At 38.8% G+C, this 15,521-nt stretch overlaps 1 protein-coding gene across 2 annotated transcripts; it reads right to left on the bottom strand.

Moving 5' to 3' along the window:
• Positions 1–2,237: 2,237 nt before the first annotated feature.
• On the bottom strand, positions 2,238–14,839 carry LOC101475985 (XK-related protein 5). Of its 2 annotated transcripts, none has more exons than XM_076881979.1 (13): positions 14,583–14,839; positions 12,045–12,134; positions 11,856–11,961; positions 11,552–11,718; positions 10,041–10,174; positions 9,806–9,884; positions 9,461–9,630; positions 8,893–9,004; positions 8,620–8,787; positions 8,351–8,541; positions 8,047–8,157; positions 7,586–7,769; positions 2,238–6,345 (listed from the first exon to the last, which is right to left on the bottom strand). In XM_076881979.1, the coding sequence occupies exons 1-13, from the start codon at positions 14,689–14,691 to the stop codon at positions 5,657–5,659; spliced, it is 2,310 nt and encodes a 769-aa protein (XP_076738094.1). In that variant the 5' UTR covers positions 14,692–14,839; the 3' UTR covers positions 2,238–5,656. The 2 variants fall into 2 exon arrangements, with proteins under 2 accessions (XP_076738094.1, XP_076738097.1); XM_076881982.1 differs by having other exon boundaries at positions 8,351–8,538.
• Between the last annotated feature and the right edge of the window lie 682 nt (positions 14,840–15,521).

Below are 15,521 nucleotides of genomic sequence, written 5' to 3'. Positions count from 1 at the left end.
ATTTATTTATTTATTTTATTTTATTAATGAAAATGTGGAAGAACCGCTGGGTTGTGCTGTGTTAGTTTTTTTTTTTTTTTTTGGAACTTAATCAGAATGAAAACCCTGCAGTTTAAAAATTTATTTGGACGCTTTTTTTTTTTTTTTTACTTAGATGATATTCTATTTATTGTAACTGAAACTGACTTCGATATTAGATTTTGATTTTGATATACCTTTATTATATCATGGTATTACAATGTGACATAAAAGTGATTTGTGAGTTTTGAGGTATTTGTCTTTGTCTTTGCGTTGTGTAGTATAGTAAAACACCCAAATTATCATCCTTATATATAAAGGTAGTACTGCCAAGGTGTTACAGGAATAAAAAGTAGAACAGCTGCAATCTAAATGAAAATGAAATGTAATATAACTGTAATGCATTTGTAAGCAAGCTGCGCAAAACTTTTAATGGAGATGTGCATGGTGGTCAAATAAAAACTGAACTGAAAACTGTGATATAATTTCCAGAGAAAGAGTACTGGGCCCAGGAAACCTTGGTGCTGTGCTGGTATCAGGAAAAGATGATTATATTTGGTCAAAACACAGTTAACTGGGACCAGTGAGATTTTTTCAAGCTCAAATAACCATTTGTTATTTATCTGTTTAAGAAAGTCTGCAATAAATACACAGACTGTGTAAATTATCTTTTTTCCCCTATATTATCTCTGTACTGCATGTGGATGTGTTTTTGAGCCAACATTGGTTTTCATGTGATTTTTACATCTAGTTTTATTCATCTGAGTAGTGTCCTGTGATTTGACCCTGATTGTGCTTTTGATCACTGACCACAGAGAAAGAGATGATTGTCCAGCTGCTTTCTCTTCCTTTTATGACTGTCATCTGACTTTGAAAGTGATGAGTTGGGAAAAAAAACGCAAGCACACCACATCAAATGTAATTATTTTTTTTACCAAGTGGCGTAAGAGCACATCCTAATTCTAACAAAAAAATGCTTTCACCAGAGCAGGTGACTCAGTTTCACATAGGAATATTAGACTGTATTAAGGAACAGTCTAGGGTCACGTTACAGTTTGTCAAAGGACTATCTAGTTTTGAAAATAATTATGTTTTTGTGCATTAATAATTCAGAGCAATCATATTTTTATGATATTATGATGAAACCGTCTATTATGGAACTGCTTGTTGACATAGATCTCACTTCTCAGCTCCTTTGGCTAAATTCTTGAATGACAGCCATAGTTTTTAGAACTTTATGTAAAATATTTTACAACAATTTGAAGTTTAAAAAGAAAAGTTTAGAAAATGACTAAGTAAAATTGGCCACAATTTGAACAAATAATATTTACAAATGTCTTTGAGTGCAAAATAGAGACCACTCCAAAATGTGCCAGCATTGCTTTATTTTATAAGTCTGCACATGAAGAACAATTCATGTAGTTAAAAAAAAACCTGCTCATTGAAGGGGTGTATGTCAGGATTATGAGTATTGTAAAGCATAGTTATCCTTCTTGTGTTACAACAGGGTTACAACAATTTGGGTGCATTGAGGAGCGACTCAAACATCCATTTTATTGAGCAATAGCGTGCATGCTAGGCTACAAGGGACAAAACTGTGTGAGGACTTGGTCAGTGTCCAGAGAGATAACAGAAACAGGCTGTCCAGTAATCTGTTTTATAACTGGACTACACACCGTAGGCCCTTCCATTATGAAAAAATGTAAGCGCTCTATTTCTTTAAAAAGTAGAGAGTAAAACCTTTTACTTTTCAAAAGTATTCACTGTAAAGCTCAACAGCAGTGGGTTAGCCTGAGATAAATAACAGTCTGATACAGTAGGTATGCACTCTCAGAGAAAATACGCACTCAAGGGTTGCACTTCTTGAGTCTGCTGTCATTCTGATGAATTATTTAAACATCTTGAGCATCTTTGTTTACACAGTGTCAAAGAAATGTTTCATTTTGCAGCAGTGATTTATATTTTGGCACCAAAACTTGATTTTGACACATGAAATTAAAGGTTTGAACAAGCTATAGCCTTTTGCACGTTATTTATAATGCTTTGATGAGTGTATGAGATGTTTTGATCTTTATATTTGATGACCTTTGAGAAAGTTTCCAGAGATGTGCTAGGATAAAGCTCGTGCTGCTGCACTTCCACTGATATGTGTCTATTTCTCAGAATCATAGTGATGATAAATTAATCACTGGTAAGCAATAAAACCCAGCACACTGGACTTTGATCATGGCAAATGGCTTTATTTTTGTCATATCAACAGCACACTTAATGACACGACTACCATCCACAGCTCTTTTGTGGAAATCCTCTCAGAGATGAGGTGATTTGTACTAATGAAAGGAGGTCGTCCAGTGACAAGGTGACGAGGTTATAATGAATCAGCAAACTAACTCAAGTCTGTCAGTGATAACTATCTGCTCTCTAAACATCCTCAAACTTTAACACAAAACCTTGTCCAGATCATTTCATGAACAGTAAATGTGATCAAATATAAAAGAACCTTTTAAAAGTACAAAATGAATCAAATTACAAACACAAGTAGATATTATCGTATACATCGCGTACACAAAGCAAAGCATGTTATTTCTATTTCAAAGCGATATGCGTACATGAGGCAAGCGTGGCAGCTAAAGCTGTCTTCGTACAAGGCAAAGCGATGACGCATTTAAAGCATGAGTGTGGATATTTTTTCATAAGTGCACTAAATACGTTAGCTAGCTTATTGCTGTTGCGTACACATACATTCTAGCATGTGTTAAAAAAACGGTAATGTGCAGTTACATTAAGTAACGTGTAGGTAATGTGAGTGCTTCTTTCTCTATGGGAGTAGATATAACTCTCAGTCTGCCTGTATGAATGAGCATCATGCAGTGACTTAACTATCAGAAAGCTGCAGTAAATGGACACCAGTTTGAAAAAGCAGTTTCTACCAAAATCAAGTTTCTAGTTTTAAAATCACTACTTTGCTCAATGAACTCAGTTTCTCAGTATCCTAAAGTGCTGCTTGTGTTTCCTCTCCTTCCTGCACATTAAAGAAAAACATTAACAGACCTCATAGTTACTACTGCACAGTTATTGTTTTGTTTTGACACAAAGCAATAAAAGTAATCCAGCACAGTAAAAAAAAAAAAAGAAAAATAGATAAAGTCACATGGAAGACTGACATAGTCACAAACATTATTCTGCGATTACAGTTTAACTTCGCACACAGGTTTCATGACGTTAATACAGGTACTGACCACTTCAGACTAATAGCAGCGCATAATTTCGAATTACTTTTGACTGTGCCACAGCTAATTTTTCTTCTTCTGTTAGCTACATTCATCATCATGATCATCAACTTTATTTATAAAGCACTTTAAAACAACCACAGCTGACACAAAGTGCTGTACATTGGAACTGTAAAATAAAATTACATGAGATATAAATAAAAAACAAATAAAAGAAGAGTGAAATCATTAATTAAATAACTACTGCATTAAAAAAGAAACTAAGTCTCACTGAGGTTAAAAGCCAAGGAATAAAAGTGGGTTTTAAGATGTGATTTAAAAGTGGACAGTGAAGGGGCCTCTCTAACATGCATGGGCAAATTATTCCATAATTTTGGAGCCACAATAGAGAAGGCCCTGTCCCCTCTGAGCTTCCTCCTGGATCTCGGTACCTCCAGGAGCAGCTGGTCAGCTGACCTGAGAGACCGACAGGGTATGTGGGGATGAAGAAGCTCAGAGAGGTAAGGCGGGGCAAGACTGTGTAGACATTTAAAAACAAACATAAGAATTTTAAAATTAACTCTAAAAGACACAGGCAGCCAGTGCAGAGAGGCCAGCACGGGGGTTATATGCTCTCTTTTTCGAGTTCCTGTTAGGAGTCGTGCAGCCGCATTTTGAACCAGCTGCAGACGTGAGAGCAATGACTGACTGACCCCCACATAAAGTGAGTTACAGTAGTCCAGGCGGGAAGAAATAAAAGCATGGATCACTGTTTCAAGGTGCTGCCTCGAAAGAAAAGATTTTAGTCTTGCCAGTCGCCTTAAATGATAAAAACTGGACTTCACCACTGCTCTGATTTGGTTGTCCATTATTTAATGTTTTAAGATAAAATTGCAACACGAAAGTTCAACTGTATTGAGGTAGGTGGTTTAACTGATGGACAGACTGAGGAGTGACACAGATTACTAGATATAGTTAATCCTTTGTAGCACAAGTAGAGGTGCAGCTATTCAGGTAGGACAGGTATGAAAAATGAGTTTCAGTGCTGTGTATAATTTCATAACAAAGCGGGTCTTTGCTAACAAGGACTGTGTACCCTTTTATGAAGCGCATAATCTGTCTTGCATTTTGAATACACTCCACAGGACAGCACACAGTACATTTTGATATTACACCAGTTAATAAGTAGGCAGTGAAGCGAGATTTAAGATTTGAAATTAAAATGTAAAACTTGAAAGTACTTGTATTAATCTGAAGTGTTAGCTCGAACTGTGCAAGTTTAACTCCCACACAGAAAATATATCTTCTTCATCATTGATCTTAACAGTGCACAGAAATGGTAAAGTTTCCTCTAGTTCCTTATCCTGCGTCACACATATTTTATCGCACTTCCCTTCTTTCGTCTGCAAAGGTTCAGAGCTCAAAAAGTGTTGTTATAATCAGTGCACAAAGATATTTGATTAGTAAAACCCAAAAGCAAGTTATATAAAAAATTAAATGCATCTAATAAATGAAACATAATCCCTTCATAATCACTATTTTACTCATTCAATATTCTATCTAATTACTCTCCCTTCCTGAATTGGCCTGTTTCAGTGTGTATGTGATGTAGGTAAATACTAATATGTACTTCACTGCAAGTATAAGTAGTTTCTTAAAAAGTGGATGAGACATCCAACATCAATCGCCTTGTGATTAAGAAAAGGAAAGACAGAAAAGAAACGTCAAGAAACGTAAATGTTTGCCTGAAGCTGAGTTGATTTACATTAAGATTTTTGCATTGGTGTGTCATGTTATAAGAAATTCTGCACAGCAGCCTGGCAGACAGCATGTTGAGTTATTGTAAACTGGTGATTTTGTATTTTCTTTTGGTATAAAGGATCCAACAGCTCAATAACTGCTCATGCTTTAAATTTTAATTACAAGCCATAGCTACTTTATAGTCATTTTGATTTCTCTTACATCCTATCCAAGGTTACCTCAGTTGACACTTAGGTGTAGGTTTTTTATTTTTATAGAGTAATAGTTAAAAATGTAGTTTGAAGGATTATTATTTTATTTTGACAAGTAGTCCAGATTTTAACTTCTGTAATCTACAAAATTTCAACTCACCCTCTCACATATCAGATGTTTCCTCAAATTGCTCTCATGGCTTGCATAGGAATATACTTTAATACAAATCCTTCAAAGTCCTGCTATTAAAACTGAAGATTTGTCTCTTTTGATTGATATTTTGGTCAATGTGACACATTTTCAGCAATTATTTCCTGTCTAGCTGCACACAAGGGGAAAACATGAGCAATATTATACCAATCTCTTTCTATGACAGTTATAAGTTAACTTAAAAGATTCTAATGCTGAGAACAGCAAAACTGGAAAATACACCATCCTCCACCCAGGCTTTTCTTTTCCTTGTACCCCCATCCTACTTACACTGCCCTCTCTCTGCTGTCCACAAACTGGACCATCTGTTTGCGAGCGTGGGAGATAACTGGAGTGAGAGGAACAATGGGTGTACCAGGTGTAATTGCACCAGGAGTTGAAGCACCGGGAGTTGAAGCGGCAGGAGTCGAAGCGGCAGGAGTCGAAGCCGCAGGAGTTGAACCTACAGGAGTTGATGCTGCAGTAGTTGAACTTACAGGAGTTGAAGCACTAGGGGTCCCATCTGGGGTAGCACCCGGTGTTGTACCAGGAGTGGCAGGGATGACGATGACAGGGGTGGGGCCCAGGCTTTCTTGTTCTACACGGGGCTCCAATCTGGGTGTGGATGTGACAAATCGGGCCTCCCTGATCCGGTAGGGACTTCGGTAGGTGGAAATGGGTGACAGCTCTGAGCCCCAGCCAAGATAGCTCCCACTGGAGGGAGACTGCACATCTGCACTAAAATACAATGTAGTGCTTGACTCTCCAGGGACCCCTGATTTTTTATCTGGGGAACTAATCAGGAGGGGGGAACGCCGCTCAGGTGACCAGCCGGGAGTCTTGATGTCTAAAGAACCCACCGAAGAGGCCTCAGTCAGAGACGCCTCTTTGCTGTCGATGTGGCGGAGGCTTCCTGGTTGTTGAGGAGACGAGAGCGACGGTGAGCCATAAGCAGCGCTTTGGAACTCCTCATCACCTTAAAAAAATAAAACATTGGAAAGAAAAGTCAGTTTAAAACAATACACACGTATACTGCAGGGGAGTCAGTGCTAGAGGTAAGAAACATAGTGCAGTCTATATATTTGCTGTCTCTGTGATAAATAATAAATGCACTGTACTAAAGGTCATAGCTTATAATGCCTGTAATATCCTAATTTTTCTTTTAGCTAAGAATGAACAACGTAACTCTGGTATGTTCAGGGTATAGACATAGTGTAGAGAAATCTGACTCTACAAAGACACAGAGTGCTGCACTGCTCTCCTGCTTTACACACTACTGCACACTTTCTGCTCAGCTCCAAACAGCAGACAGACACTGTTACTAACTTTCTGGCAAGATTCTTATAGTTACGTAAAACTAAACTAAAAACTAAACAAATATGTGCATTTGGGATCTTAGAAAACTAAAATAAAAAGAAAACATTGAGGAGGTGTTCTTAATTTTAGTCGTTGTCAGGTCAGTTTGGTGAAATTTTCAAAGGATAAAAACTAAACAGAAATGAGAAAACCCACTGTGGAAACTAACACAAACTACACTGAAATAAAAACAAAAATAAAAAAAACTATAATAGCTCCGCTTGCCAGTGAACACAGCAGAGCATTGAGCTGCTAAAGAGATCGATATTTGTCATTAGAGTTGATCTAACCCTCCGACAAAAGAAAACAGAAGCACTCTAGAGCAAAATTCCCCAACGCGCAGAGACTACACTAAAACATCGATGTTTTATTATGTTTTTGTTACAACATGCTGACGTCAGTCTGTCTGTATTGCAACATGCTGACGTTAGCCTGCTTTTAGATTAACAAGCTGATGTCTGACCTTTGACCTTGATGCATTACATACTAAAATGGTGCATTTTATCATCTTTACCCACGTGATTAGAGCAGAATTGGCTGAAATCTTTAACTTCTATAAGCTGTTACTTAAAATTTTAAAATACAGTCATTTATGGCATAATTATCACTTTTGTGTCGTAGGGCAAAAGAAAAAGGAAAGTTTGTTGTACAGCTCTGTCCATGCTTTTTCATATGAAATATTACTTGATATGGCTTTTTGTACTTTTTTTCAAGGTCAACTTCGACCTTGGGCACTAACAATGAAGGTCAAGTCAAATGCTTAGCCAACCTAGGTTCCCATGTCCCCGAAGAAAGTGTTTATTGTTTTGATTTTTGAAGACAAACCATAGAAAACTGTGTATAATATAAAGTAATTTAACCTTTTCCCTCTGATAGTGCCACGCTAGAGTCTTCTTCTGCAGTTTCTTCAAAGATGACCTCCTGGACTGGGATGATCTCTGGAAACCTTCTCATATCCTGAATAGTTGTGGGAGGAGCTTTTCTCACTGGTCGGGCCACTATAGTGCAGTGAGCTGGCTTTGGTGGCTGGACCACCTCTCTCACCTGGATACATTACAGACACGTGAGCCTCAGACTACAACAAGCAAACATAATGTATCCTTTACAGAAAAACAAGCCTTTTAGTAGTTATCCTGATGTCTACTGATACTCCTGATATTTATTCTCATGACCACACTAAATGCCTACTGTCCTACTGAACTAACCCACCAGGTTTCAGCTCATAAGTGGCTTAAATAAGCAATGTACTGTATTCTTAGTTTAGAATAGACACAGTCCCCCTTTGTGGTGGTCTAGATAAGATGTTAAACAAAACTCTTGCCTCTGAAACCTGTGAAGGAGCTGGTGGAGGAGGAGGTTGAGCAGCAGCAGCAGCAGCAGGTTGAGAAGCTGGTTGTGCGTGGTAAGAAAGCTGTGGCTGAATTGGTGGAATCTGACAAATCACATCAAAAGTATGAAAATAAACTCCTTTTTATATAATCACATTTTCTTAGCATTGGGGCCAGGTTTGGAAAAACAAAATTTTATCATACTGATCAAAGTCACACCTTAAAACAAAGCAAAACAAAACAGTAAGTTTTAGGAAGTCCAGCTACTAAGATGTAAAACTCAAAAAGACAACTAACCTGATGGACACGTAGGTCATCAGGGGAGTGAACTTCTTCAGACAGACCCATCAGTCCAGCCAGTCCCCCCTCACCATATGCAGACCAGATCCTTGAAACATCCCCTGTCTTCAGAGCTAAGCGAATCAGCAGCCAGTGGTGATGCTTCCAGCCCTCCCATTGGATAGGAAGGTCCATGAGAGTCCCACCTCCTTAACAGAAGATGCACAGTCATTCTTCAGATAGATAGATAGATAGATAGATAGATAGATAGATAGATAGCAACAGACCAGACAGTGTTGCATGTCGATGAAAAGTGGGCGTGACTTTCTCCTCTAATGAGAGTGTAGAGCCACGCTCCATGCAGGCCCCGGCTATTCCCCTGTGACGAATACTCTGGAAGATTTCAAAAGACTTTGGATGGAGGAAACGATAGTACAGCACCAATGCTATCACTCCTAAAGACAAAAAAACCAAGTGTCAGGAAGAGGAACATTGAGGCCTTGAAAAAGTTGTTGTGTTCCCTTTTTATAACTTGAATTTGCACATGTTCTGCGTCTCACCAATGAGGAAGCTGCAGAACACTGCAGCTGGGATTCCCACAGTATCCCAGGAAACCATGGCAAACATCCAGGAGGATGCCAGAAGAAGAAAAGCGTTCTCTAAGAACATAACCTGAGGAAGAATAAACAGACATCCAATCCCAAATCAAGATTACACTGATTTGACATTTGAATCGTTTATAGCTAATGCATGGCATCTGCTGGATGTTTTTCCCCTCAAATAATATGAAAAACACTCTATGATCCCAATAATGCGAGTAACTATCTTTGTTAGCACGGAAAAAAGCCGTCTGTGAAAAAAGTACTAATGTGAAATTTTCAGCATTTTATGTATTCCACCTAAACGCTAAAGTAAAAAGCAAAGCTCTGCACAGCTGAAATGCAATCATTTTCAAAGTCATTTTCAAATATTATGTATGCTTTCAGGTTTCTGATGATGTACTAAACTTACAGCTTTTCTTTTTCAAATGTAATTTGTTACAGTGTCTCTGTTTTGTCAGAGCCCCCGGCATATTAAACCCACAATATCATGAGCAGACAAGCTTGAAGTGAACACAAACACACATACCAGATAAAACCCAGCCATGCGGTATCTAGATTGACCGTACTTCACGTTGAGGAAGAGGAAGATGTGAATAGCTCCCAGAACAAGATTGAAGAGCCTCCATCGGCTTGTAGACCTTATGATATCTGTCTGCTGGGACACCATCCAAAAAGTTGCTCCCAGCCAGTGGACACCTGAAACAGACACAGTCCTCTTATGCTTTTTCTTTTTTTTTTGTACACTGTTACAGTGATGGATGCTCATATTAAACAGGGTCAAAGTTTCAAACAGTTTTTCTACTGTTCATTCTGTGTGATGTCAAAGACAGAGGCTATCCCTAGCTGCCCACAACTGGCTGTGAAGACTCACCGATGACCCCGAGGATCCACTGTTTGAAGATACGTGTGAAGAGCATGAGAATGGCAAACCTGGATCCCAACATACTGACCTGCAGAAAGAGAAACCATACGTGTACCAAAAACACAAGCAAAACAACAAAACACATGCTTATGACATGCCAAACACAGATGCAGTAGCATTACTGATACTGTTAGATACTATGTTGTAAACACTGCTTGTTGCGAAAGCTGTTAAACATGCCCACCCTCCACAGCAGTCGACAGAGCATGGCAGCTGGTGTCATTTGCAAGTGTCCTGGTCTGATGAGTGAACAGGCTCTGGCATAGAGCACTAAGGCCCAGCCAAGAGAAACCAAACACACTGCAAAACACACTGAGGCTGGCGAGAGAGAGAAACAGTGTGTGTCAGAATGAGACAGAGAGAGAGAGAGAGAGAAAGAGAACAAGGACAAGAAATATGAGTACACTGAAATACTGAATCACACAAGACTTCAAGATACAAAACTGTCACAGGCATAATGCTGGAATCAGATTTACAGCAGCAATACCAGTTAAAAGGGTATATTCTGAATTAGTTCTCTGTTAACATTTACTTTAACATTATTATTTTAAATAAATCACAAAACAAGTATGTTATGAACTACCTGGTCAGCTGAGGGTACTGTCAAAAACTAAATGACACTGTTTATTTAAAGATTTATTTCAGCTCTTCCCTTATACACAAGCCATAGTAGATCATAGTAGATGACTTTTAGAGCACATGCTCTTTGTGATCTAACCCCTAACGAATCTGTCTCCTCCAGTTCAGGAACTGGGGATATTTTCTGATGTGATAGGCCAAAGTGTAAATGACTACACCATGAAGCAACACTTAAACTGTACATTTTCTAAATTTAACCTTAGATCACTTAACTTGAGAATAAAAGTGGTCCTAAAAAGAGCCCTGTTGCACACCTTTCGTTATTCTCAAAGCTAACAATTTGAATATTTTTTATTAAAAAAAAAACTACATTAATCTCAAAACTCTCTGAATAAGAGAGACCTTACAGCCAGCTAAGGTCTCTCTTATTCATCTTAATTTAAGTCCCTACCATCTTCTCAAAACTATCTGAGAGTAAATTTGTTTATCCGCTGCTTAGCAGTGAGTAGTTAGCACACACTGGATTTATTTCACTAATAGCTCAATGTTCCATCTGGAAATAATACAAAAAAATGAACAGGCAGACTAAGCTAGAAAAGACTACAACAATTATCCAACACTGAGATTTTTTTATAGCTGAAGGTTGTTAGTCCTGTTGCAGCACTTTCACATTAAACTTTTATTTCATCTTGATTGGATAGCCAAAGGCCATAAGAGAGGCATTATGAACCTATCCACTGCTGTAAGATAGGCATAGGTACACTCCGACAGTAAGTGGTGATGTTACTGGTAGCCAGTAACATCACCACCAACAAATACTATCCAAATTTACAACAACTGATTACCTCCTTTTATTTTTTCATTATATATTTTTATCTATCCATATTTTGTGTATTTTATTCTGCACATATTACACATTCTATTCTGTAAATATGTTATTTATTGTGATTATTACTTGCTTTTCTTTTACCGCCAATCTGAGACAGTACTCCTACTCCATGTACTATTGTAGAAAGTATGACTGTGCAATGACAATAAAGAGTTAAAGTTTAATTAAATGTCCTTTTTCTGATCTTATTATCAAACTTGAACACACGCTTTCTGGTTTCTGACTACCTGGAGATTTGACTCCTATATCAGTACAAATTAGCACATAAGCGTGGAGTAGCGTCTCGGGGAGGGTGACGACCAAGGCTTCGAACAGACGTATGGCAGATGCATCAGCCTGCTGCATGATCTCACTGTACGTATCCTCATCTGGCAGGCGCATGCACTCCCACAGCCTGTGAAAACCAAAGATGAAAATAAATTAAGAGTTATACAAAGAGAGAGAGAGAGACCTTTCTCATTTATGATCATACAAATCTGGAACTTAAACCTGATTATTGGACACTGACTGATTAAATTAATTAATTATTACCTTTTGAAAAGTCCCAGATGCAGTATGTGTGTCCAGGTGAGAGACTTCCTGCGAATTCGTCCATCTGACAGGTACCAAAGGTAACTCAGCCACTGGGGACCCCAACCTGATCATAAAGAATTATAAAAATGAATAACAATTTGTTTTTCTAGAGTTATTTATTGATCTGTTTGTTGTAGATGTTGTCACCTGGCAGCAGGAACAGGGCAGTGAAGCCAGCAAGATAGCCATAGTTGTAGTTGTGACCGATCCACAGATAGTACACGAAGCAGTAGATCACTGAGGAGAAAGGGAAAGATGTTACCTATAGCATGTTACGCTTACAGGCTGCAAACACTCAGACAAAAAAAACTTGCCATACATCCTGAAATACACATGCAGGCACTACATGCATTTATTTAAGTAGTGAGTGAAGTATATTTAAGAGTGTTACTTAAATAAACTGTTTTGTAAAATAGGCTACATCTCACAGTGGCCTTACATAACATGACATAAAGTGCTCTTAGGTTTAACAATGAACTGTGAAACTGTGAAACTCAGGGATGTTAGATGTTAAAAATAATAATTTATCCCACAAACCTAACAGTAAAATAAAAATACCAATATTTTTCCCTTTTTGCTTATTTTGTTTTCACAGCATTCATCTCTTCTTCTCCTTTCTTTGAATATTTGGCCAGAGCAAAATTAATGTGAAAGAACAGATAAATACTGGTAAAAGAATTCCAGTTGGCCATTATATCAACATCAGCCAATCAATCATCACTGGTCAGTATACTGATCCATTTCTACCTAAATTCTTTTCTGACATGAACATGCACTCAGCTGATTATGACTTTGCACACAACACGCTTGACATTTTTTTTTTATAAAATATAACAACTAACTCACAAATCAAACAGTACAGAAAGTTGTTAAAATAAGATCAACTTTGCCAAATTCAAATGGTCATTGAAACAAAACACAGTGCACAGTAACATGGTTCTGCTCTCCGGCGTAATAAGTACATGTAAGAAACATTTAATTAAGTAGAATTCCCCATGTCCTTGTCCTTTCAAATCTCATATCTTTACTTTCACATGAGTGAGTGATACTGCCTAAACCAGATGTTATTTGGATGAGCCTCACCAGCACATGCAATTATATGATTAGCATGATTGTTGCATTCACTGACTGTCTGATCTCAGACACCTGAACACCATCTGCTCAGCAGTGGAGATGCATCTAAATCCTGAGATCAAGTGTTCCTCCTCATTGTGCCGCTGAGCTTTCTGTTTGTTCTGCTTTACTACAGTTATGTGTCCTGCAGGTAACCTGTTGCAGCTCTGTGAAGCTCAGTTTTTCAAACTGTTTCCAGTTTTTGCAAGTGTTATTATTATTATTTTTTAATAAAGCTAAGGAAGCTCTGTAATGATTCTCTCCCATTTATTTTAATTACTTTCTTAAATGTTTTGTGGAGATAACTGAACTTCTAATACTAAGAAAATTCCTATTTTTATTTTTTACATGGCATTTGCTTTCTTCTTGCATCTGTAACATTGCTGGATCCTCTTTGTTGGTACTTGGTTAATACATTTTAATCTTTGCCACACAGAATAATGGTTCAGTGTTGTTGTTTTTTTCTTGTGTTCTTTGCTGGGATTCATATTTTGGGGGCAGCTTTGTTGCTTGCTGTACCACCCTAGTCTTGAATAGAAGGGCAGAGTGATTATACCAACCTCATAAACTACAACATTACTGCAGCGCATACACCCACATACACCCATTCTAAGAACAGCTGATCTCTTGGCATTACACTGACTCTGATTTTAGATATATTGTGTGCATGTGTTAATGCAAACGTTGCACTCTCTTCTATAGGATTGTTTATGTCAGGACTAACCTAAAGCATGTGATCAGTGGATCATTGCCAAAACATGCACATTTCAGTCTGCAGTGTGTCTCCACACTTTCTCATTGACCTCTGTTGTGCACTTCATCCCATCCAAGTTTCATTGACAACAGGCCGGCTGATGCCTCTCCTCTCCACATCACACTCTCTGAGGCTCTGCAGCTCTGCCTCCCTCCATCCCTGCATACATGTAATCTGAATCGTTTCAGCTCCGAAACAGGCGGGCTGTCCGGACAGACTAGGCCCCGTCCTGGGGTACGCCCATCCCCTCCGTCCATTCATGTACCTCCAAAAAAGAGCGCTGAAATATGACAACATGGCTCCCCTTTGTTTTTATGCAGAAAACATCACCCAGACCAAGAAAAGGCACAGTTCAAATTATAGGAAAAGTCTGACATGAGTCAGCAGTCCTGCCGCATACAGGATTTCATAACGAGCGGTGTACAAAAATAGGAAAGAGACGCTGTGACTGCGGACTTCTGCTGAGGCTCTATTATTCATGACAGCACAACGGAGACGCTGAAGTAAAAACAAATGCACAACTTTGTATTTTAACGTAGAACAAGATGTCACCCTAACCCCCCCTGTCTCATCCAGGCATCCCTCTGCATCCACTGTAGTCCTCACACTGCACATCCACACGCCGTGGCCAGAAAAGCACGCACAAACGCGCACGCACACACAATAAAGTAAAAAAAAAAGGGGCAGCGTTTTGCACAGGTAGGTGATCACAATCGGCCAAAACAGCGACTGAGGCATAATGCTCAGTTATGTGTGTGTGTGTGTGCATATGTTTTGCATGTATGGATGTAGGTGTATGTGTCCCAGGTAGGACTCACGCGCCGTCCTCTCTGCAACCAGGAGAAATGCGGTAAAGAAGAAGACGCAAACTTGGCAGCACGGCATGCAGGCCCCTCCATTACTGGGGGTGGCCGAATAGTCTCGCATCGTGGAATTAAACCCTGAAAAGGGAGGTTTTCGGGAATAACAGCGTGCTAGTCTTCAGGCCGGTCCGTGCTGTTCTGGTCTCGGTCGGGAGTGTAGCTGCAGCAACCCGCTCTCCCAGCCCCGTGTCCCCGTCCCGGCGTCAGCGCTCGTCCCGTTAAAGCGATAGTACCGATGTTTCAGGACTTAGTAAGATGCATTGGTATTGCCTAGATTTTTATACAGTCAAATCAGATAAATATGAAGTTGTTCTCTAAGCTAAGATTTTGGACTGAAATTGTAAAAGCGAAATGATTTTTCCCTGCAATCTTCTGCTCAGTCATTTTTGTTTTGACATTTTGTCATTCAAGACATAAAACTTCATAGGTCAAGAATTGTGTCTTGTGTCTGTATCGTTCTGTCTGGTGTTGCACTGTCTTTGCACTTTGTGTAGTCCTGTGTTGATCGTCTGTTATATATTATAGGTTTCACCATGGTCTTGAAGGAACGTTGTCTTGCTTCACTGTGTACTCTACCACTGTACATGGTTGAAATGACAATAAAGCCACTTGACCTGAGGTAGGGTGGCTACCTCAGGTCATCATAAGATCACCCTACCTAAGGGTGATCTTATGATGGTGAAATGATAGCTTTGCGCATTTATGTTAGACATATATTTTTCAGCTTACTGTACAGTTATCCTGTTTTGGGTTAATTTAATTTTGCCTTTCACTTTATTTATTTATTTATTTATTTATTTATTTATTACATTTGTACAGCTGTACATAAATAATGGGGTGAATGGTTATGGCTGAGTTTTCCAAGATGAGCTGCAGAGGCATATTTTGGACACC

This window comes from Maylandia zebra, linkage group LG1 (genome assembly GCF_041146795.1).
Source record: "Maylandia zebra isolate NMK-2024a linkage group LG1, Mzebra_GT3a, whole genome shotgun sequence".
NCBI classification, from domain to species: Eukaryota; Metazoa; Chordata; class Actinopteri; order Cichliformes; family Cichlidae; genus Maylandia; species Maylandia zebra.
This window is presented reverse-complemented; position numbering and strand designations above follow the sequence as displayed.